The sequence below is a fragment of the Sapajus apella genome, unplaced genomic scaffold (genome assembly GCF_009761245.1).
Source record: "Sapajus apella isolate SASKATOON/1434 unplaced genomic scaffold, GSC_monkey_1.0 scaffold95, whole genome shotgun sequence".
Lineage (NCBI taxonomy): Eukaryota > Metazoa > Chordata > Mammalia > Primates > Cebidae > Sapajus > Sapajus apella.
The window spans coordinates 1939408-1963581 of record NW_022437035.1 but is presented as its reverse complement, the minus strand read 5'-3'; the positions used below and the strand labels follow the sequence as shown (position 1 = coordinate 1963581).

The 24174-nt window shown below is 50.4% G+C and overlaps 1 protein-coding gene across 3 annotated transcripts in view; it reads right to left on the bottom strand.

Moving 5' to 3' along the window:
• KIAA1671 (KIAA1671 ortholog) overlaps positions 1-24174 on the bottom strand; it is a 252820-nt gene that overhangs the window by 21351 nt on the left and 207295 nt on the right. For all 3 annotated transcript variants that reach the window (XM_032256690.1, XM_032256691.1, XM_032256692.1), the window contains one exon: positions 3386-3504. In XM_032256690.1, coding sequence (XP_032112581.1) covers positions 3386-3504 — 119 coding nt within the window. The remainder of the gene's footprint in view (positions 1-3385; positions 3505-24174) is intronic.

Below are 24174 nucleotides of genomic sequence, written 5' to 3'. Positions count from 1 at the left end.
GTGCTGCTTAAGGTGCTTCCTAGGTACAGAATGGGAGGAGTCAGTCCTGGGCCACTCCAGACCCTCTAACCCTGCGCTGTCCTGGATGGGGAGCTGTTTATCGCAGCTGGCTGTCAGGTCCTTGCAATGGGACAAGTGACAGAGCTGAGATATGCCATGAGTATCTTATACACTGTATTTCCAATACTTTGAATGGAAAGAAAGAATGTAAACTGTCTTGTTAATAACTTCTCATGTTAATTACATGTGGAAATGATAGTATTTTGGATCCGTTGGTTTTGATAAAATATATTCTTGAAGATAATTTCACTTTTTAAAAATTCTTTTGGTGTAGCTAGCAGGACATTTTAAATTACATATATGTCTTGCTTTGCAGCTCACACTGTAATTCTTTTTTATTTATAATTGCTACATAGTAATTATACATGATTCTGGGGTATAGAGTGTGTTTCGATACATGGATATATTACATAAGAATCAAATCATCGCCAGGCGCGGTGGCTCACGCCTGTAATCCCAGCACTTTGGGAGGCCGAGGCGGGTGGATCACCAGGTCAAGGGATGGAGACCATCCTGGTCAACATGGTGAAATTCCGTCTCTACTAAAAATACATAAAATGAGCTGGGCATGGTGGCGCGTGCCTGTAATCCCAGCTACTCGGTATGCTGAGGCAGGAGAATTGCCTGAACCCAGGAGGCGGAGGTTGTGGTGAGCCGAGATCACGCCATTGCACTCCAGCCTGGGTAACAAGAGTAAAACTCCGTCTCAAAAAAAAAAAAAAAAAAAAAAAAAGAATCAAATCATCATGTTGTATTTCTGTTGGGCAGTGCTGATGTAGATCACATTATCAACAGTTAACCAAGAGAGAAGGTGGTGGGATCTGCATTACTTCATTCTCTCGTTCATTCATTCAATAAAAACATACTGAGCACTTCCTATGTGCCAGACATTGCGCTAAAAAACGTGTCATTTAATCCTCTCCCACAGTCCTATGAGGATTATCCTGTAACTGCCACAATCGTATGCGTTAGGATTGGTGACATGGTTTGGACTTGTGTGCCCATCTAAATCTCATGTCAAACTGGAGGAGGGGCCTGGTGGGGGGAGGTGATTGGATCACGGGGGTGGATGTCCTCCTTGCTGTTCTTGTGATACTCAGTTCTCATGAGATCTGACGGTTTAAAAGCGTGTGGCACTTTCCCCTTCTCTCTCTCCTGCTGCCATGTAAGACGTTCCTGGTTTCCCCTTCACCTTCTGCCACAATTGTAAGTTTCCTGAGGCTTCTCCATCCTTGTGGATCTGTGAGTCAATTAAATCTTTTTTCCTTTAAAAATTACCTAGTCACAGGTAGTTCTTTATAGCAGTGTGAAAACAGACTAATATAATTGGCCTCATGAGCTTAAATATTCACCTTGTTAAAGGTGAGGAAACTGAGGCACAGAGACATAAATTAGCTTGCCCCAAGCAGCAGAACTGGGATTAAGCCCAGGCAGTTCCACTCCAGTGTCCAAGTCCCTGGCTCTCTCCCACTTCTGAACTCTCTTCCTATGATAATATAGTCAGGTATCACTTGGGTGATTGGAACCACACGAGACAGAAAATTTACAAATAATTTAGGTCATTAACAACCTGCTGCCCTGCTCCGCCCACATATTTAAAAAGACACCTAAGCCAAGAGCCTAGCAAAGCTTCCAGGTCATGGGAAACCCTTACTTTGAGAAAGGGCAGGTGGGCACACCTGACAGGTGGACCTACTGTGGAAGACCACCAGGCTGCTCCCTTGAGCAGAACTGTCTATAGGTGTGCTGGCGTTTGACTATACTTTCTGTCAGCTCTGGGATGATTTTATTACTAGTCATATAAAGGATGTTAGGGTTGTAGGGTGGACTGAGGCAAATCCACACGGGATGAGGGTAATATCACCTAGAGACAGCAGACGGCACCACTGTTCAAAGCTGGAAGCGTCATGCTCCTGGGGTGGCCCAAGGAGGAGAAGCTGCAGTGCCTCTGCGGGACAGCAGGGGGCGCCCACCCACGGGGTGCGCCCAAGTCCAAGCTCCAGGTCCTACAGGTCCCAAGGTCAGAGCTGGGGAAGGGAGACCCCAAGAGATAGAAGGGGCTCCTAGGGTCACACAGTGACACGTGCAAAAACAAGACCTGGGTTTCCAGACTCTCAGTCCAGTGCTCTTGCAGGAGCATTCTAGAGAAATTTAAGTATGCTTGCAACTAAACACACATTTCATGGGTCAGTGGGAAAAACGGCTTTCCCAGGTACTGCAAAAACCTTTGCTTTCTTTTTACTTTTTCTTATCTATTTTCAGTTCCATCAGCCTCCACCCAACTTCAATATCGGTGACTTTATCGTAATTTTTATCACCATGGTAAAATACAATTTGCCACTGGTCATCACCACTGTCATCTTAGACACTTCCATCACCCCAGAACAAACCCTTCAGGTGCCTATGGACCCGTCACTCCCCAACTCCCCTACCCCCAGCACCTGATCTGTTTTATGTCTCTATGAGGTTTGCCTATCTTGGATATTTCATGTATCATTATCTTTTTCTTTTTTTTTTTTTTTTGAGGCAGGGTCTCTCTCTGTCACACAGCCTGGAGTGAGTGCCTTGGCACGATCTCGGCTCACTGCAGCCTCTGCCTCCCAGGTTCAAGCGATTCTCGTACCTCAACCTCTCAAGCAGCTGGGATCATAGGTACTTACCACCACACCCGGCTAATTTTTTTTTGTATCTTTAGTAGAGACAGAGTTTCGCCATGTTAGTCAGGCTGGTCTCAAACTCCTGGCCTCAAGTGATCTTCCCACTGGGGTTCTTAAAATGCGGGACTACAGGCATGAGCTACTGAGCCTGACCCATAATCTTTTTTTTTTTTGGTGGAGACAGAGTCTCGTTCTGTCACCCAGGGTGGAGTGCAGTGGCACAATCTTGGCTCACTGCAACCTCCACCTCCCAGGTTCAAGCAATTCTCCTGCTTCAGTCTCCCGAGTAGCTGGGATTACAGGTGCATGCCACCATGCCCAGCTAATTTTTTCTATTTTAGTAGAGATGGGGTTTCACTATGTTGCCCAGGCTGGTCTTGAACTCCTGAGCTCAGGCAATCCACCTGCCTCGACCTCCCAAAGTGCTGGGATTACAGGCGTGAGCCACCGCCCATCATCTTATTATTTTTTGTACTTCCTAAATAGCTCAGCCCATCATCTTTATTATTTTTTTTTGTACTTCCTAAATTTCTTTTTTAAAACAAGAATATCCTCTGATAATTACAGATCGGCGGTTTTAGCAACATAGAAATCAGGTGGCGGGTGGGCTGCAGCAGCTCCAGCCCAGACGCCCCCTGGCGGCCGGCATCCCGCCGCACGCGTCACACCTCTCCCCGCTCTGGCGCTGCTCTGTCCACGTCCCATACTGGCTGTCGGCTTCGTGCACGAGGGTATCAGTGTCCTTGGCTTCAGCGGGCCTCCGGGAGAAACACTGCTTCAGCTGGTCCTGCAAAGACAAGCCAGAGGTGAGATTTCTACCAGGAAAAGTGCCCAGAACCCCCGTCCCGGCTGACACACAGATCACGAGGCATGGCCCCCAGCTCAAACCCATCCCAGCTCCCCGCTGCCCTCCTAAGTGGGGCCAGACATCTTGGCTGGGCACTAAGGTGATGAATCGTCCTGGTTTGTCCAAGATATCACAGGATGTGGGACTTTCAGGGCTAAAAGTGAGCACACTGGGATGAAGTGGTCACCCCATCTGGCATGGAGAGCCCTGCAGGGCATCTCCTGGCCCCTCCTCAATGGCCCTGTCTCCTCCACACATTACAGGCTGGCCACACTTCTCTCCACCTTCAGTGTTACCCAACTCATGGATCTGGCTAGGGCACCTCCATGCCCCCGCCTGGCCAGGCTCTTACCACCACGGTGTTTCCCACCCGCATCACCAGACACAGCATCCGTGCGGCACCGAACTTGGGACAGGCATTGGGCTGAGCTCTGGACATGAGATCACCTGGCTGAACTCCAGTCCCTCAACAATCCCATGGGGTGGATCTTAGTACGATCCCCATCTTTAGAAGCATGAAATTACATGCCCCAAATCAAATCGCCAGTCAACAGCCGGTGAAGTGGAATTCAACCCCCAGGTCCAAACCACTGCACTTCAGGCCACATCAGTCCTTCGGGCTGTTGCTGCCTGGTCTGTTTTGGGTCTCGGCCCTCGGCCCGGGTCCTTGGAGGGGAAAGGCAGGGCAGGTCTCGGCCCTCGGCCTGGGTCCTTGGAGGGGGAAGGCAGGGCAGGTCTCGGCCCTTGGCCTGAGTCCTCAGAGTGAGCAGGCAGAGAGCAAGGGCGCTGATTAGCACAGAACTGACCATGGGGCCAAGCCAAGTGCCTGGCACACAGAGGACAGGCCATCAATCCCCATTAAACGCCCGAACCGCTATCTTCCTTCATTTGTCTGCTTGGCAAAGTAAAAGGCCATTCCCTGTGATGTGGCCACTGATGGCTGCCATTAGGCTTGTGCTTTGTTGAATGGGGAGAAGCTGGAGCGCTCATGACAAAAGCGATGTCCAATCCAGGACTGGCCGTCGGCACACTGATGATTCAGATGGCCTTGGCTGCCTGAGCTTTGAATGATGCGCTCAGTCACCGACTTTTTGTTTTGTTTTGAGACAGGGTCTTCACTCTGTCACCTAGGCTGGAGTGCAGTGGTGCAATCACAGCTCACCACAGCCTTGGCCTCCAGAGTTCAAGTGATCCTCCTGCCTGAGATTCCCAAGCAGCTGGGAGCAAACATGTACACTACCACACCTAGCTATTTAAAAAAAAATTTTTTTTTGTAGAGATGGGGTCTTGCCACGTTGCCCAAGCTGGTCTTAAACTCCTGGGCTCAAGAAACCCTCTGCCTCGGCCTCTCAAAGTGTTGCAATTACCGGCGTAAGCCACCATGCCTGGCCTCAGTTGCTGTCTTTTGGTGAGGAATTTGGAGATGGGGGTTAGGGTGTGCAACTGGCCCAGAAATCCACACGGGGCTCATCTGTGCCATGGGAGGGCAGGCGGCACATTCTCCTAGAATATGCTTCCGATCCTCTCCTGCTCAGAAACCTTCCAGCGCTCCCGACTGTCCTCCTGCAGAAAGGCCCCTTGCAAGCAAGCCCCGACATTTCCTTTCTGATCCCATCCCCCACGCTTGCTCCAAATAAACTCTCTGTCCCGCTCTCTGGCTTACTACACACCGTATCCCACACAAGTCTCACACACTCCTGGCCTCTGCAGCTTTGTCCGTGCCTTCCCATCTTCCTATCCATCTTTCTTATCCAAAGCTATTGCAACCCACGGTGATATCCCCTCCCTAAACTTTTGTTTTTGTTTTTGAGGTGGAGTCCCGCTGTCTCCCAGGCTGGAGTGCAGTGGCGCAATCTCAGCTCCCTGCAACCTCCACCCCCCGAGTTCAAGCAATTTTCTTGCCTCAGCCTCCTGAGTAGCTGGGATTACAGGCACACACCACCATGCCTGGCTAATTTGTTTGCATTTTTAGTGGAGACGGGGTTTTGCCACACTGGCCAGGCTGGTCTCGAACTCCTGACCTCGGGTGATCCACCCCCAGCCTCACCCTTCCAAAGTGCTGGGATTATAGGCATGAGCCACCACTGTATACCCTGGATGACGAATCAATTGTACCAGGCAGAATGTGACACATAAGTTATTTAAGCAACAGATATTTACTGAGCACCTACTACATGTTAGGCACTGGGGAACTGGGCATGGGAGGTTACAGGGTCACAGCACAGACACAGGCTCCAGGATTCTGCAACTCATCAGATGTGCCCTTTAAGACTGGGATGTGCCCTTGTTTCTGCCCCCTTCTTGGATCCTGCCTGGCACACAGTAGGTGCTTACTTAGTGGAGGTGGCCTGACTGTTCCTCAGCATCCTTCCTCCAGGGGAGCCAGCCTCTCCTCAGGTTCTCTGGAACCACAGGCAGAATGAGTGCGTGCCTGGGGAAAGCCTGCTCTGTGGCCTCCGGGCTCTCGCTTCCCTCTCCGAGGTGCAGAGAAGTTATAAGAATTCAATGAGAAAATAATGGTCACCCCATGGCATAGACGCAAACGTGACAGCTCCTAGAACAGGGCCCAGCACTCAGGAAATATCCCATAAAGGGTCACCTTCTTCCCATTCTCTTTCTCTAGCCTTTTGGAGATACTCCTGTACCCCTGATGTTCGTGGGAACACTGCGAATGAGGTGTATACAAGGGCGGGGGTTCAGAATAAATCCCCCAGTCACCCCTGCTAAAAGCTACAGCACAGACCCGAATGACAGCTGCCGTCCACTCTGCATTCTTCCGTCTGTAGGAGCTCTTCTGTTTCTAGTTACAACCTGACATCTTGCTCGTGGTACAACATTTAGGAATTACAGAAAGTGACAAAGAACACATGTTAAAAGAACTCATCACCCAGAGACTGTGTCCCATCACAGTCCTGCCCAGAATTTTCTCAGAGTCAAGTCACCTACATCACCATCGTACTGGCGAAGAATATTTCCCTTTTCAGATGCAGCATTTTCCAATTCACAGTCCCCAAGAGCTGGGACTTTCGGCTGCCGAGGATTTTCTTCACCACTATAATCAATAACATGACGAACATCCCTGAGGCTAAATCAACTCATCTCTGCGATCATTCCCGTCAGAGAAACTCCTAGGCAGAGTCACCAGGCCCAAGGGCTTTGGGATCCAGATGAGAAGCCAGCTTTGGAAGAGGCTGCCTGACCTCCAAGTCCACAGACAGCACATGGGACAGCTGTTAGCGCGCTGTAGGTATGCAGTCAGTCCCGCTGGGGACAAGTGTTATGTGTTTGCCTTGCAAGGTCATCTGACTTACTCAGAGGCACAGCACCCTTGATGGGATTCTCCCCTGGATGCGGGGCTGGCAGTGGTCGTCCAAGCCCACTCCCAGCTGCTTACTGTTTCCAAAGATGTGACAGAATTGGCCATTCCCTAACTGAATCCCCTTCGGAGGTCAGACGCTGGGGACTTAGGGGTTGTTTCTGGTGGAGGACAAGACGTCGTTGTCCCAAGCAGCTTGTTTTCCCGAGGCTGCAGGGGGGATGCTGGGCTTGTGCCTGGGTGTGCTAAGCTCAGTGGGAGGCAGAGGAGTGACAGCTTGGGGACGGCTTACAGCTAGGGTGGGGACAGCGGGGCAGGGCTTGCTGTCTCTGCTCTGCCCAGCTGTGCGGCCTGGCCAGGTGACTCCACCCATCCAACCTTCAGTTTTCACACTGGAAAAACGAGGACTGCTTTGAGCTATCAAGAGATAATCCCTGGAAAGTGTTAAGCTCAGTGCCTGGCACATGAACAGGTGCCCAGGAGAAGGGAGCCGTCATGATTGGAGCAATTTTCAGGCCCTCTTTCGAGTCAGGCAGGGGAATGGAGCCTTGGCAAAGAGTTCTTAAAATTCTTGAGAGATGGGGATCCCCCCTCGGTGCTGAGTGGTGGGAGAAGGGGTTTGCAGGGGCCTCTGGAAACCAAAAGGTCAGGTCCGTTGCTGAGGGTGAAGTCAGGGCAGGAGGCGGGGGGCTATTTCCAGGACTCTTGTGGATGTCCCTGTGGATAAATGGTGTCCAACCAAAACATGGTGGCTTCCCTTTATACTCCCATCTCTGTCCTCCCCACAGAGGTTTGGGATTCAGGCTCAGGGATCTGAACTCTCCAACAGGCAGGGATGGATGGGTTTCTCCCTCCACTGCTTAATGCCAGGCTGAGGGTTCCTGAGGGCAGCGTCCCTGCCTCTGCTCTCGCCTCACTGCCATACTGCATCGATCCTCAGTCCTTCGAAATCTCCTTCCAGAACATTCCATACAGCTACAGCCAGCTCTCTGTTCGCCCCCCGTGGCAGCTTCCGAGGGGGGTCCCCTGGCATCCCTCACCCTGTATATCTTCTGATTCTACTTTCCAAAACTGCAAGGGTCCCTGCTCAAAGCCCTTCCGCAGCTCCCCATGTCCCTCGGGTAAAGGTCAGGGTTAGGGTTAGGACCTGCGGGACCTGCAGGGGTGCAGGGCCTGGTGGGTTCTGCAGCTCCTTCCCCCTCCGGTACCCCTCCTCTCACCCCCCAGTCCCTCCCACTGACTCCTCCAGCCCCATTTTCCTCCCCTCACATTCCTCTCTCTCACCTCCAGACCCAGTGGAGCAGCCACCACCTCTGAGTTATCATTCAGATTTCAACTTTGATGGCTCTTCCTCCAGGAAGCCTCCCCTGAATTCTCCCACCATCTTCCCCCGAAAGGCTGGCTCAGAAGGCCCCAGGCTCCTGTCGTCCCCCAGACCTCAGGTCTTTACATCTATGCCATCTAATAGAGTAGCCACTAGCCACTTATGGCTATTTAAATTTAATTTATATTAATTGACATTAAATAAGACTAAGAATTCAGTTCCCCTGTGGCATTCGCCATATTTCAAGGGCTCCACAGGCTCCCACCTTATTGAACAGCATGGAGAACACATTCCTATCACTGTAGAAAGCTCTAGTGAACAGCACTGCTATAGAAGTTTCCACAATATCATAATGATCATTTACCCGTTTCTCAGCAGGCTTCCCCGGACAAGCTGTCTCTGGAGCCAGAATACCTGGACTTGAAACCAGGGACCACCACACAGTTGCCACATGACCCTGGACAAGCTACTTCTCCGTGTCTCAATGTTATGGTGACTATAACTGCATTCTCTATTCTTTAACACAGACCCTCAGATTTGGAGTCACGCAGGGAGGGGGGTTATCTAAGGGAATTCACCTTGTAAATGCAGTTTAAGGAGGCAAGCTGTTAATCAGCACTTTCTCTAGTGACTGTCCTTGTAACCTTGTGTGTGTTCCAAGTTAGTCACGCCTCATCATTCTACCAGACCTTGGCGGGACTTGAGCTTAGCTCCCAGAGCTACGAGGCCTCAAGATCAACCACACGCACACACACACACACACACACACACACACACGCACACACACAAAGGCCTGCAACTCACTTTCTTCTTTTTTTTTTAGATGAAGTTTTGCTCGTGTCTGTCACCCAGCCTGGAGTACTGTGGCACCATCTCAGCTCACTGCAACTTCTGCCTCCCGGGTTCAAGCGATTCTCCTGCCTCAGCCTCCCGAGTAGCAGGGATTATAGGCACCCGCCACCAAATCCAGCTAATTTTTTTTTTTTTTGCATTTTTTAGTAGAGACAGGGTTTCACTGTGTAGACCAGGCTGGTCTCGAACTCCTGACCTCAAGTGATCCACCCACCTCGGCCTCCCAAGTGCTGGGATTACAGGCGTGAGCCACCGCGCCCGGCCCTGCAATTTACTTTCTAAAAGTTGGATTGTTTTATCAGCTTTAAGGCCGGAGGTTCTTCCACCTCCGTTTGGCTGCACGGGCTGCTGTGGAAAACACCCTTAGTGACTGCAGGCAGGTGGATAATCTACAAGATACTCTGAAAATACACATGATGAATTCAAAGCCAGCAAGAGAGCTCTGTCTGAATCGGTCTCATTTATCCAGGTCTCCATCCCTACCTCAGTTCGATCATATGTCAAATGAGGTTGACTGGGTCCTGTTACGTAGACCGGGAAGGACCCTCTGAGTCCATTCGGTTGGCCCTTCCTTTTCAGATGAGGAAACGGAGGCCCGGAAACAGGAACAGCTATGGGCTGTTAGTTCTCCTGGCGGGTGGGAAGTGGGGCTGGGGAGACTGGAACCCATGCTCTGGGCTCCTTTCCCAGTGCTCCTGCCTGCCCCCAACATTCTGTCTGCCCCACCTTTTCTATGATGCGTCAGGAGGCTCTAAGAAGTGGAGGTAGGTTTCCATACTCTGAAAAACCTCAGGGACTTGAGGCAGGTTTAAAAAACACTTGCTTGGACTAGTTTGCCGAGCCCCGAAGCCACTGGAGGGTGAAAACTCTGGGCCCTTGGCTTGCAGGCAAAGACAAGTGCCTCAGTTTCTCAGCTTTGGGGAGGCCAGGTGAACACGCACCTCCTGAAGGCTATATATTAAAACAGCCCACAACATATGTCCCCAAATTTAAAATGTGCGTATCCTTAACTCATTGAGTTCCAGAAATTTATCTCGAGGAAACCATCCGAGACGGCTGCCAAGGTCTATGAACACGGGCACCTCCCTGCAGGATTCGTTATGACTGCAAAATACTACAGACAAGGTAAATGTCCAATAAGGCAGGGAAGGGAGAAACACAGTATCCGCGCAACGGGTAAATACAGTCAAGGAAAATAATGTTCAGAAATAGTATTTACTGCCACAGAAAGATGTTTGCCATCAACTAGAAAATGTAAAAAAAAAAATTTTGTGGGGGGACAGGGTCTCGCTCTGTCGCCCAGGCTGGAGTGCAGTGGCACTGTCACAGCTCACTGCAGCCTCAACTTCCCAGACTTCAGCGATCTTCCGACCTTAGCCCCTGAGGAGCTGGGACTACAGGCACGTGCCACCATGGCTGGCTAATTTTTCTGTTTTTTGTAGAAGTGAGGTTTCACCATGTTGCCCAGGCTGGTCCTGAATTCCTGGGCTCCGGTGATCTGCCTGCCTCTGCCTCCCAAAGTGCTGGCATTACAGGCCTGAGCCACCATGCCAGGCCAAAAAAAAGTTTATTTGTTTAAGGTAACAAAACAATGTGTGTTGTGACACCAGTTTTGTGAAAACAAACACATAAATGGGAGTGTATGTACACATCATGAATTAAGTACAAATCAGAAACAGTCTCTTAGTCCATCTGCATCAGAGTGTAGCAAACTGTTTCTATAAAGGGCCAGGGAGTAAATATTTTGGGCTTTGTGGGTCATGATGTCTGTGTTCCAGTTACTTGATTCTGCCAATATCAATGTGAAGGCAGCACAGACTAACAGCTGAATGAGTGTGCACTGTGTCCCAATAAAACTTTATTTACAAAAGCAGCAGCTGGCTAGATGTTGCTTTCAGGCAGTAGTCTGCTGATCGCTGATGGATAGGGGCTGTCTCACTGATCACAGTGCCCCTGCACTGACAACACCACCTCACTTCGAGCAGCCGTGGAATACAGATTTGCTGGAGAAATGTTTCTGAGAAGAGTATTTTTGCAGTGAGTAGCCATGAGCTTCTTAAATAGAAAAGGTGAGATAGTTACACAGGAGACGGGAAGAAGGGAAAAGAGGACACTTGCATGTATTTTGGGGCGTTTGACACATCCGCCTAAGAAAGAACCCTGAGTCAGGGCAGTGCTCAGCAGCACACAGCTGACAGGGCAGTTCTGAGAGATTCCAGAAGCGTGTCCCAACCCCCTCTGCAATTCTATACCACCAGCTGTGCAGGGAGCACCGTGGTCATGGGGCCTGGGCCAGCATGGGGGACATGTGCTCTGTCTCAGTGCCCCCGTGGGCCCAGGCGGCTTCTCATCCTGTGTCCAGGCCAGACCAGCACCATGGCCAGGCAGAAACAGCAACAATAGCAAGGGTTGACACTCCTGAGCGCCGACAATGTGCCAATCATTACGCCAGGGAAAGCTCCCAAGAAGCCTATGAAGTAGGAACTGCGAGGAACCCATTTTACAGAGGAGGAGACTGAGGCCCAGAGAGTCGATCTGGCATGCCCAAGGTCACATGGTTTGAAAGGGGTGGAACTGGGACTTGAACCTCAGTTTGCCTGGCACCCAAGCTCGTGCTCTCCAAAGACAGCACATTCTCCTAGCTCTGGTTTGTCACCGAGGGCTTTCCTGGGTCCTCAATGACCATTTTACAGAGGGGAAAACTGAGGACCAGGCAATGGGAAACATGCCCAGCCAGGCCTGAAACCCAGCGTCCTGACTCCCTGGCCAGTGCTCTGGTCACCACAGTCCATCCCTAAGTGCATCCACGGACGGGGTCGCAGTGGGTCTGGGAAGAGGAGAAGGGGAGGGGCTGGAGGTCAAGGACGGGCCAAGTCCCCCATGTGTCTCACATCCACCCTGCACGCCCAGCTGCCAACACCATCTCTCATAAGGTCGGGCACGGCCTCAGCACACGTGCTCCCATCCCTCCAGCGGCTTCCTTCCCAGCACTCTGAAGAGACAGCCGGGGTCCCCACTTGACCAGCACTCATTCCTGGTGTCCTCATCTCACCCTCCTTCCTCACCCCCTCTGATCTGGCCACGTGATCCTCACACACACAGGCCCCATAGTGCCACAGGCGCCTGTACGAGCTGTTGGCTCGGCCTAGGATGCCACTTTCACTGGCCCAGGCCCATTCATCCTTCAGATGGCACGCCGATGTCAGCTCCTCTTAGGGGCTTCCCTGACCCCCGACGGTCTACACGGGAGTCCTCCCCTTCGGAGCCCTGGCCTCAGCGGGGGGGACAGAAATCATGCGTATCACTCGTTGAATGTGTGTCCCTCCCAGCACACGCAGTCTCTGAGGGGGTCACTGTGTTATGTCACAATCCTCAGTGCTTAGTTACAGCAGCCGGCACATAGTGAGTGCTCAATAAATAGGAAGGCAGGAAGGCAAGAAGGGAGGAGGGAAGGAGGGAAGGAGGGAAGGAGGGAAGAAAGAAGGAAAAGGGAAGTGAGGAAGGGAGGAATAGAAGAAGGGGTTGGGAGAGGAAGGGAGGGAGAGGAGGAAGGAGGGGGGAAGAACGGGAGTCAGACCAGAAGGAACTAGATGGGTACCAGGCTAGGCAGAGTCCTCAGGACCCTCTCCCACAGCTGCCGGCAAAAACCTGCACAACATCCCCCCTCATGGACTTTGGCCCCAACTAGGAGACAAGTCGGGATGTATGATGGGCTTCTGGGCAGACCACTGTGTCACCTCTGGTTACAGCACAAGCCAAGTCTTGCCCAGCTCAATGTCAAGGGAGGAATGGCACTTCTCAGGGAAAGCTGTGGGACAGCAGCCACCGACCCCCAGCCCCTCCGCCACTCAGTGGGGCATGAAGGCCCTGAGGTCATTTCTGGGGTTTGTGCAAGCCTGGCATAGAGGAGGGAGGGGAGAAGAGAGGGCGGCAGAGACAGGCAGGCAAACAAAAGCAGAGAGAAGCAGTGAGGGCAGAGATGGGGAGTAAGAACCTCAAGAGCAAGCCAAGCCGGGCGCGGTGGCTCACGCCTGTAATCCCAGCACTGTGGGAGGCCGAGGCGGGTGGATCACGAGGTCAAGAGTTCGAGACCATCCTGGTCAACATGGTGAAACCCCGTCTCTACTAAAAATACAAAAAATTAGCTGGGCATGGTGGCACGTGCCTGTAATCCCAGCTACTCAGGACGCTGAGGCAGGAGAATTGCCTGAACCCAGGAGGCGGAGGTTGCGGTGAGCCGAGATCGCGCCATTGCACTCCAGCCTGGGTAACAAGAGCGAAACTCTGTCTCAAAAAAAAAAAAAAAAACAAGAGCAAGCCAAGACCGATAAGCACGGAAGTGGGCGCAGAGAGAGACACACGGGGAAGAGCAACGGGGAGGTGGAGTGGGGCATGCGTGCCGCAGCCTCTGAACAAGGGGGCAGAATGGGCCCACCTGGGCCGCAGCTCTGCAGCTCCACCCGCAGGGGCACACCTGTGTGCACGTGGCTGAGCTGTGCCTCCTAACCCGCTGTCATGAGCACAGGTGCCATCCTCAGCTCTGGCTCTACTCCCTAGATGACCTCAAGCAAGGCTCTGCGCTTCTCTGTGCCTCCGTTTACCCTCTTGGTGAGTCAATGGTCTGGGACTGGAGGTCTCAGTGGCTCTCTGCAGTCTGATGGCTAATCTCTGACTGCTGGCTAATGTCCAGTGTTCACAAAACCTGCCGCGTGGACCGCTGGCGTAAAGGATCGGCTCATTCCCCTTTAAATGAGCATGTACTCAGGCTGTTGACACTGTTGGTGGTACACCCACCTAACTAATGACGAAATAATGGGGCTCACTCCTTGGGGCTTGAATAAAACCAGTTATTATACTTATTCTGTAGATATGCTAGCAGCCTCTGCTGATTAGCAACCTAAATCACCAACTTTTAGGCTGCAGATATGAAATTAACCTATCCAGCTGCTCTGATGCGTTGGAGGTGGGACGGATTAGCAGTTCTTAGCTAGGGCTCTATGACCGAGCAGACTGGGGCAAATTCAGGTGTACTACTTGCTAGCTACAACCCAACCTCCCCAGCCTCAACTTCCCCATCTGTAAAATGGGAAGCTTGGGGGTGTTGGCAGGATTCTGTCAATGTCTGGGGAGAGCTGGCACGTGCTTGGCACATGGTCAGTGCCAAAGAGATGCCAGTCCACATGATCATGTTGATGTCCACTGTTCAGTTCCCAAACACATCATTTTAAAAAACATCATGACAGGCGGGGCGCGGTGGCTCAAGCCTGTAATCCCAGCAATTTGGGAGGCCAGGGTGGGCGGATCACGATGTCAAGAGATCAAGACAGTCCTGGCCAACATGGTGAAACCCCATCTCTACTAAAAATACAAAAATTAGCTGGGCATGTTGGTGTGTGCCTGTAGTCCCAGCTACTCGGGAGGCTGAGGCAGGAGAATTGCTTGAACCTGGGAGGCAGAGGTTGCAGCAAGCTGAGATTGTGCCACTGCACTCCAGCCTGACGCCTGGTGACAGAGTGAGACTCTGTCTCAAAAAAAAAAATCATGAAAGTGCTAACAGGTTCTGATGAGGCCTGACAGTTCTGCCTTTCAGCTAAGAACCAGAGTGGCTACGTACACCAGATCCCCCAGCATCTCCCTGGACTTGATGCTGGTCAGCTGCTCCCTCCAAGAGCACCCTGGGGAAGGCACCCAGCTCTGCAGGGCAGATGAGTCATCCACTGTGGTGCACAGGCTGCAAAATGATGGCTGTGGCGGAGACACGCTGTCTCCACGGGACAAGCGTTACCCAAAGTGACAGGAACACAAGTTTGCAGTTGGTCTGCAGGAGGTGTATTTGGTTTCGCGGCTGGGAGTGCCTGACAAGGCTCTGAGTGGGGGCTTCCTTGGAGGCTATAAACAGAAACAACAGCTGGCTGGGAGGTCCAGACTCCTGTCAGCCTCAGAGGCAGGGTTCCCCCAGACCCAAGCAGCCCAGTGGGCACCCTAGAGCCTGTGCTGTGGGTGTCAGAGGTGGGCAAGGCAGCAATCAGAATAGTAACAACCACAAACACCTAAGAAGCACCAACTTCATGCCTGGCACCATGTCAAATTCCTTATGCAGACCATCACGTTTAATTCCCACAATACATACTACTGATAACCCCATTTCACAGATAAGGGAGCTGAGGCTCTGAGATGTTAAACAGTAACAACAACAGACACTCACAGGGCGCTTACTGCATGCTGGGCTGCTACATTCAGTCCTCCCAACAATGCAAGGAATCAGGGACTGTTACTATCCCCACTTTCTGGATGAGAAGGCTGAGGCACAGAGAGGGAGGAGCTCCATTCAAACCCGGGTGGCTGGGCTTCAAGTCAGTGGCCTGTGATTCCTCACTCTGCCAACACCTGCTGGAATTCCACCCAGGAAGGGTACCTCGGTCCAGTCTGTTAGCTGCTGCCAGTGCGGCCCGGGTTCTGTCTGGAATGCGTCCCTAAAATGCGGCTCAGGTAACCACACCCCCAGGAAGCCCCTCCTGGCTGCCCCCATCCCTGGTGGGTTTTTAACATCACCATAGAACCCTCTGTGTTCACCTCATCATAGAAATTATTGGGCTGGGCTGAGCTGTGGTTACCGTTTGTTTGACTGTCTTCTCCAAACTGTAAGCTCCCTGAAGGCAGGAACTGGGGTCTGTTCACCCTCAAATGCTAGTGCCAAGTTCAGAGACAGCCACAATAGACAGCAAGCAAGCGATGATAAATGGATGGATGGAAGGATGGACGGATGGACTGACGGACGGACAGATGGATGGACAGATGGATGGATGAAGTGAATGAACCCATAAATGACTCCCTGCCCTCTCTCTAATGTCTGAGAATGACGCTATTTACCCAAACCCTCTTGATATATCACAGGACCATCTACTTTTATACATGCCCTTAAAATTTAATTCTTGTTGCTTTTTAAAATAATTAAATTGTTTTTCATAAAACACTATGTGCAGTGGGCTGACAGTGAAACTGGGGTGACAGGTGTAATACACTTAAGGTGCAAAATAGGAGAGATTGATCCTGAGGGAGAAGAAAGATCCCCAAAAAAACTGGGAGAGGGGAGTGGCACAGAACATTCTAGAAGTACTGTGGCACTGTTTCATGGAGATAGACAAATTTATTTTCCTTTTAACCCAGAATTGCCATTAATATTAGCTCTACAGTTCTAAGGTTATGATGAGTCAAGGGAAAAGAGAATTTGGAGTTTAAAAAAAAAATGTATTTAACCTAAATTATAGAATGATTATAATAATGCAGAACGCTATTTAATTGTCAGAAAGAATGGTTAAAATGAATGAGGCAGACATAAGTTTACTGACATGGAACGACCTCTAAGATTCACTGTCTAGTGAGTAAAGCAAGGTGCAAAGCAACAGGTGGGGGACCCTGCCATGTGTGAGGGGGGAAAAGGAAAGATTGGAACGCACAGAATATCTAAGGACACAAAGAAACCTGCAATCATACTCGTCTCTAGGGGAGGAACTGCGTGACCAGAGGACGGGGAGAGAGGACATTTTTTAATTCTACCTCTTTTTGTATTTTGTAACATTTGCAGCTAGTGATATAAAAAGTACATTTTTAAAATGTATAATTATATGTAAGTATATAATTCTTTTACGTTCCCCAGCATCTCCTTTTAATGGAATCTGCTCCCACTGATCCCAACTTGGCTCCTCTTGGAGGGATTCTTAAAACAGCCTAAGCCCAATTTGACTTCTTTTTTTGAAACATCACATGTCAAAACATCTCTCTCACAGTTTATTTCAGGCGAGGGCTCAACTTGTCAGGTGACAGAATTGCAGCCTTGCAGCGTACGTGTAAACCTAGTGAGGAGGCAAGGAGCTGGGTGTGTCTCCCCATTAACCAAGGACCCCAAATCCTCCAGCCCAAGGCCTGGTCTCTCTCTCTCCCTGGCAGGACACTGCCACTATTTCAGTTGTGTTCTGTGGGAATCATCACATTCCAATGTCACAAAGCGGCTTGACCAGCCCTGCTTCTGGGAGCTCATCCAGCAGAGAGACGTGCACACACACAGACGCACACATACATGTATAGACATACAAATGTACATGCACAAAACACCTGCACACACAGATGCACACATACATGTATACACACACAAATGTACATGCACAAAACACCTGCACACACAGATGTAGCATACATGTATATGCATACAAATGTACATATACAAAATACACATACACAGATGCACACATACATGTATATATATACAAATGCACAAAACACAAGCATGCAAACACATGCAGATGCACACATACATGTATATACACACAAAACACATGCACACAAATGCACACATACAAATATGCACAAAAACACAAACACAGAGGCACATATACACATACAAACACATATACACACAAAAATACAAACACACACATGCATACACACAAATACATATATGCGCAGATACAAATACACACATACATACACACAAAACTATACACATACACACACAAATACACACATACATATATACACACAAAACTAAAAATACATATATACATACACAAATACATACAAGCACAGACGCATACATACAAATATATACATATACACACAAATGCATGTGCACACAAAAAATACAAACATAAACACCCACATATACAAATATACACAAGCAGTTACCAAATACAAATACACACATAGGTATATATAAATGCAAATGCATAGACACAAAGATATACACATAACCACACAAACACACAGATATACAAACACACAAATACATGCATACTTATATATGTATACACAAATGCATATAAACAAAAACACAAATATACACAAGCACATATACATAATATGCACAAACATAAACAGAAACATCTACACCAATGCACACACATACACAAAAAATACAACACAAAAACACATATAAATACATGCACCCAATACACACACACAAACACAGCTGCATACACCCAAATATACACAAATGCATACCTACACAAATACACAGAAACAGACACAACTACACATACACACAAAACATATATAATACGCACACAAACGCACACACAAAGGAATGGTCCCAGCAGCACTAGTTTTGGTAACAGCAAACACAACCCACTGTCCTTCCACAAGAGCAGCTGATACGTAAACTATAGCTTGCCAGTGCACAGGAATAACAAGGTGTCCCCATTAAAAATAACGACTACCTCTTTAGAACGTAGAAATTGAAGTTCAGCTGCTAGGGAAAGAGCTAAAATCATTATGAATAGGTTTGCAAGGGGCAGAAAATGCCATCTTGAATCACCTCCTTGGTCATCCTGAGCTCCACTGATTAATCAAAATTTCCTGTTCCAAGTATCCAAGGTCCCCTGGGCCTCAGAGGGGGAGAGGGTGTAGAGGATCCTGAGTGGCAGGTGACAGAGGGCTCCGAGGAGGGTGTGACATGACAGGTGGGGACATCAGGGAAGGCAAAGCAGCCAGAGGAACAGCCTGGGAAGGTAAGCATCGTATCTATTAAGACACTTTGTGAGACTGGACAGCCCCCTCCCACCTGCCCTGCGCAGTAGCCTTGTATGACTGCCCTGGCAGAGCTGGGGCCTATATGAAGCTTAGCATGAATGGAGTCTCTTTTCCTCTGGAGTTGGGGGTCCTGCAGAGGAGGTGAGGGGGTGCCTGGAAGCTCAGGGCTGTCAACCAGCAAGGAGATTCCTTTGTTGATGAACACTCCACCCCGGAGAAAGGGGGAAAACCAGTCGAGCTGACATTCCATCGCCTGAGATGGAGCCAAGGGCTCTGTTTCCTTCTGGTGCTCAGCCCAGCCTGTGGCTTTGTTCAAAGACCCTCCCCAGGCCTAGAGTGCCGTCTGACTCACAGCTAGCTCCACCCACCCCATTTCCCAATCCACCCCATGGTAAGCCAGTGGCCTGGAAAACACCCAAGTGGATGGTATGTCTTTGACCAGCTCTTAACGATGCCCAAGTCAGGTCAGAACTACCTCCTGCAGTGGTTCCTGTCCGTCCTGAGGAGGAATGAGCAAGTGATTATCTGTGCATCGTATGGGTGTTAGGTCCTAAGCTGGTCAGAGCAATCTGGTGAGCTCTCCGGAGGCCTCAACTGTGAAACCCGAGACACAGTACTGGGCCCCTCAAAGCCAGCTTATCGGCTGGCTGCAAAGCTGGTACATCTGGAGAACCCAGAGGCGAGTTCAGGCAGACACAGGGCCTGGATCAAAGCCCACACATAATACAACAAACCCACTGCATATGCAGGCTTTCAGGCACGTAGGGAAGCTCTGGTCATCCTTGGAGCCGGATGTTACTTGGTTGACTTACAAGTCACAACTAGGCCAGGTACGGTGGCTCCGCCTGTAATCCCAGCACTTAGGGAGGCCAAGGTGGGCAGATCACTTGAGGTCAGGAGTTCCAGACCAGCCTGGCCAACATAGTGAAACTCCATCTCTACTAAAAATACAAAAATTAGCCAGGTGTGGTGGCGGGCGCCTGTAATCCTAGCTTCTCCTGAGGCTGAGGCAGGAGAATCGCTCAAACCTGGCAGGCAGACGTGGCAATGAGCTGAGATTGCGCCACTGCACTCCAGCATGAGCAACAGAGCAAGACTCCGTCTCAAAAAGAAAAAAAAAAAAAAAGAAGTAGTCACGCCTAGACTCTCCTCCTCTCTTATACCTCTCTGTACCTTCCAAGAATTCCTGAAGCAGTGAAGAAAATAAGTAGTCTCCAGCCCCTGAGGTGTTAGGATGTCAGCTGCAGACCTTGAAGGTCACAGGATTCATGGAAGAGAGACACCAAATTAGCAGGCACCTTGGGGTCAGGCAGACTCAGGCTCCAATCCTGGCTCCCAGGCACTTAGAAGCTGTGCATCCTTGTGCAAGGACTGCACTTCTCTGATTCTTCAAGGCTCCCAAAGGCTGCTGGGATGCTGCAGCCAGGATGCTCTGTGGCATAAGGGCCCATTTCTCAATGGAGGGTAACATCAGAGTGCCCAGGACTCTAGGCGTTTGGGTTCTTCTTGGGCAATCACACACTGTGTGCGCAGGTGCTCAGCAATGCACGTGGCTACGCCAGCCCCCAAGGGGGCCTCCCACCAACACTGTGAGGTGGGTTCTACCGTCACAGCTCCACCAGCCCCAATCGCAAACCCAGGGGCCAGGTATGATTCCATCTCAGGACTTTTCAGGTTTTAGAAAGGCAATGCATGGGTGTACTGTATATTTTGAGACTCCCCCACTGAGGTCTAGGGTGGGGTTTCCCAGCCACGGCACTATAGCCTTCTGGCGGGGGCTGTTCTGTGCAATGTGGGCTCCCTGGCTTCCAGCCAGCGAGGTCAGCAGCACCCCATCCCATCACGACAACCAAAAATGTCTCCAGACAAGGTCAAATGTTCTGGGGGGCAACGTCGCCCCAGGCTGAGAACTACTGGTCTAGTTAGTGCACTACCTAGATACTTGTACTCCTGATATTTGAACTGATACTGAGGTCAGGAGTTCAAGTGACGGCACTAACTAGATTCTTAGGGAGGGTGTCATCCCCAAGGGGGAAAAACTGTTGCTTGGGGGATGTGTGTGAAAAACATCTTATCTTTCAATGTATAATGCACAGATATGCAGATGGTACATACACAGAAAGACAACGTTTCTATGGGACTAAACTTTCTTGGGAGGGCAACTAGGGAAGTGTTCAGAAAGGCCCCTTGGAGGACGATAAATGAAAAGAACAAGGGTCATAACATAGGAGCAGGACAACACCCCACAGCAAACGTGCATATTTCGTGACACGTAGGAAGAGTCTCACCACAGGAGATTTAAAAAAAAAAAAACCATGACTAAAAACACAAAACTTAGGCTGCGTGTGGTGGCTCATGCCTGTAATCTTAGCACTGAGGAGGCTGAGGTGGGTGGATCACCTGAGGTCAGCAGTTTGAGACCAGCCTGGCCAATATGGTGAAACCCATCTCTACTAAAAATAGAAAAATTAGCTGGGCGTGGGGGCGTGTGCTTGTAATCCCAGCTACTCAGGGAGGCCGAGGCGGGAGAATCACTTGAACTCATGAGGTGGAGGTTGCAGTGAGCCAAGATCATGCCACTGCCCTCCAGCCTGGGAGACAAGAGCAAAACTCCATCTCAAAAAATAAAACAATAAAAAAATCTAAAACTAAAATGAGCCAGGCGTGGTGGCTTTCGCCTGTAGTCCCAGCTACTCGGGAGGCTGAGGCAGGAGAATTGCTTGAACCCAGGAGGCAGAAGTGGCAGTGAGCCGAGATTGCGCCACTGCACTCCAACAGCCTGGGTGACAGAGTGAGACTCCGTCTCAAAAAAAAAAAAAAAAGGGTTCATGTTGATGTTATATAACTGGACTTTGTTGATCTATCTATATATACATATGTGTGTATATATGCAAAAATATATGTATACATATATTTATTATATACACATATATGTATAATTGCATATATAAATGCAAAAAATTCTTCAAGGATGCAGGTATGTTATAAGGATTGTTTCCAGGGGATGGGATGCTAAATAACTTTGTTCTTTCTCTCGATAATCTTATTTCTCTACAGTGGGCATGGTGGGCTTGAGTAGTTCTTTTAAAATAAGAAAGGGACCCAGAACACAGCTCTAAACCCAGTTAGGCACACTTTATGATTGTCCCACCTATGGATGGGGGGAGCGGGGTGCCGTTCAGCCCCCAGTTTGCATGTTCCCCCCACCCCAGTGATGCTGGCACTGCACCTCTTATAGACCGGCTCGCTCTGCCTGGCACCCAGCTATGGCCCGAGTTCTATTTCCCGGGTCTTGGTATTTTATGAGACCATGCCAGGGAAGAGCAAGAGGTAGATTCCAGGTGCAGAGTAGGCAGATTAGGCCTTAGAGAAGGCTGGCGGGCTTTCGGGGGAGGCGGGGTCAGCCCACAGGAGTGTAGGTAGCACCTTCCTGAGAATTCCACTGCCCTGGACTCCCACCTGCCTCCATGGCTTAGCACAGGGAAGGGCTCAGAGGGCAGACAGAGAGGGGTTCCCTGGCCGTATGGCCTCAGGTAAGTCACTTTCTCAGTTTCCCCCTCTGTAAAATGGGGGTCCATTGCTAGAATTCAGGGGTTCTGCTGCCAGGCAGAAAGCAGCCACCCTCTTGGGCCAACTGCAGCTGCTCCCACCAGGTCCCCTCCTCTGCACCATCATCATGCAGTGATGAGAGCAGCAGAGAAAAACAACACCGGTCCGCCACCCAAACCACGGGATCGGGGACTTAGAATGCAGAGGGTGCTCGGAGGTTGTCTGGCGCTTGCTCAGGACAACGAGCAGTTCATCAGCACCTACTGTATGCCAGAACTATGCTAAGGATCTGAGATGCCTCAGACAGCTGCTCCGGGGAAGCTTAAAATCACGTTGGGGAGATGGATGTATAAGCCAACCATTTCAACTGGGCATGGGACGGGCAAGGGTAGAGACTGGAGTGGATAGAATGGATGTAACACAGAGGAAGGCATGGGGAGGGGGTCAGGGAAGGCTTCCTGGAGGTGGTGACTTTTGTGTTGAGTCTTTAATGAAGACTAAGAATAAGCCAGGGAAAGGAAAGAGCAGTTAAGGCAGAGGTACAGGGACCACGTGTGATTTATATAGCAGAATTACCGCGCCAAGGAGAAAGATTAACACTCCACCTGCTATGAAGTGGGATGGGCTGGAGTGGGCAAGACAGGAGCTGGGGGCCAGTGGAGAGGCCACCACCACTGTTCAGGTGAGTGGACACAGAGGCCGGACCCAGGGCAGAGCAATGGGATAAAGGGAAGCAGGTGCATTTAAGGAAAATGAAAGTGCGGGTCCAATCTTGGGGAGGGGCAAGGAGGAAGGGCTGAGAGAAGGGAGGAGGTGAGATGCTTGGGGTACGAGGGACCGGGCAGGAAGGAGCTCTCTAGGGAGGGGGAGGTAAAAGGATTCACGCCAGGGATGGTGACCAGCACCCCAGAAAATCATGTCTTCCACTCTCCTCCTCCCTGAAACTTCTCTCCACCTCCAATGACTTCCTGAAGGAGTGAAGAAGAAAAAAGGGGGTCCCTGTCCCCTGAGGGGCCAAGACGTCAGCTTCAGACCATGCAGGTCATAAGGATTCAGGCAGGAGAAACCCCAGGTCAGGCAGACCCTGGCTCCAATCCTGGCTCTCAGGAACTTAGAGGCTGTGCAGCCTTGGGCAAGTCACCACACCTCTCTGAGCCTCAGCTCCAATGTCCAGAGTTGAGGCGAGCACTGGATGAGCTCATGACCTACAAGAAGTGCTGAGTGCTGTGCCTGGCAAGTAGGAGGTGCTCAGGACATGACTGTGATTGTTACGCGCTCGTGAGAGTCAGAATCATTGCTCTGCGGTTTTGAAACCAGCAGGAGACACTAAGCCCAAGGGGTGGGATGACGCAAGGAGCTTTTCCGAATTCGCTCCTTTCAGAATTCTTGCTCTAGATCAGCCCAGTCAAAGGAGATGGCGAAATTTACGGGAACTGTTAGAATCACTGCAGCAGTGACTACCCTCTGCTTCTGGAAAATAAAGCCCTCGCAGTAAACACCGTTCATTCTCTGAAGGGTAGACCACAGCACTTACAGGAGCAAGATGCAAATAAGACTCAAGGTCAGGGCAGGAGAATCCTGGGCTGAGAAACCTCAGCTGAGCCCTTCAAACATCCTAAGCCTTTGCAAGGCTCCGAAGGGCAAAAATTCCAAGTGAGTTGGAAGCCCCTGGGCTGACGTCCCTCCTGGTGCCAGCTAGATAAAGTTCAAGCTCCTTGGCTCTGCACCGAGGACACCTCTCAGGCCCATCACAGGATGCTCCTCCCCGCTCCTGTCCTGCTTCAGTGAGAAAGAACTGAGTGCTGTTCCCCATAAGCCCCGGAGTTGCCCACTGCTGTGAACTTCTGCTTGGAATGCCTTTCCTTGCCTCCATCTGCTGGAAGACTCCTACTCTCTACAGCCCAGGGAGCATACCCTCCTTACTCGTAACTCTCCCAGGGCACTGAGCACAAGCAGAGGCTTGTGCTGGCTCTGCCCTGCCCCACTCTATGACTGAGGGAGGGCTGGGACTGAGGGACCGCTGGGATCACACAGGCTTACCTCT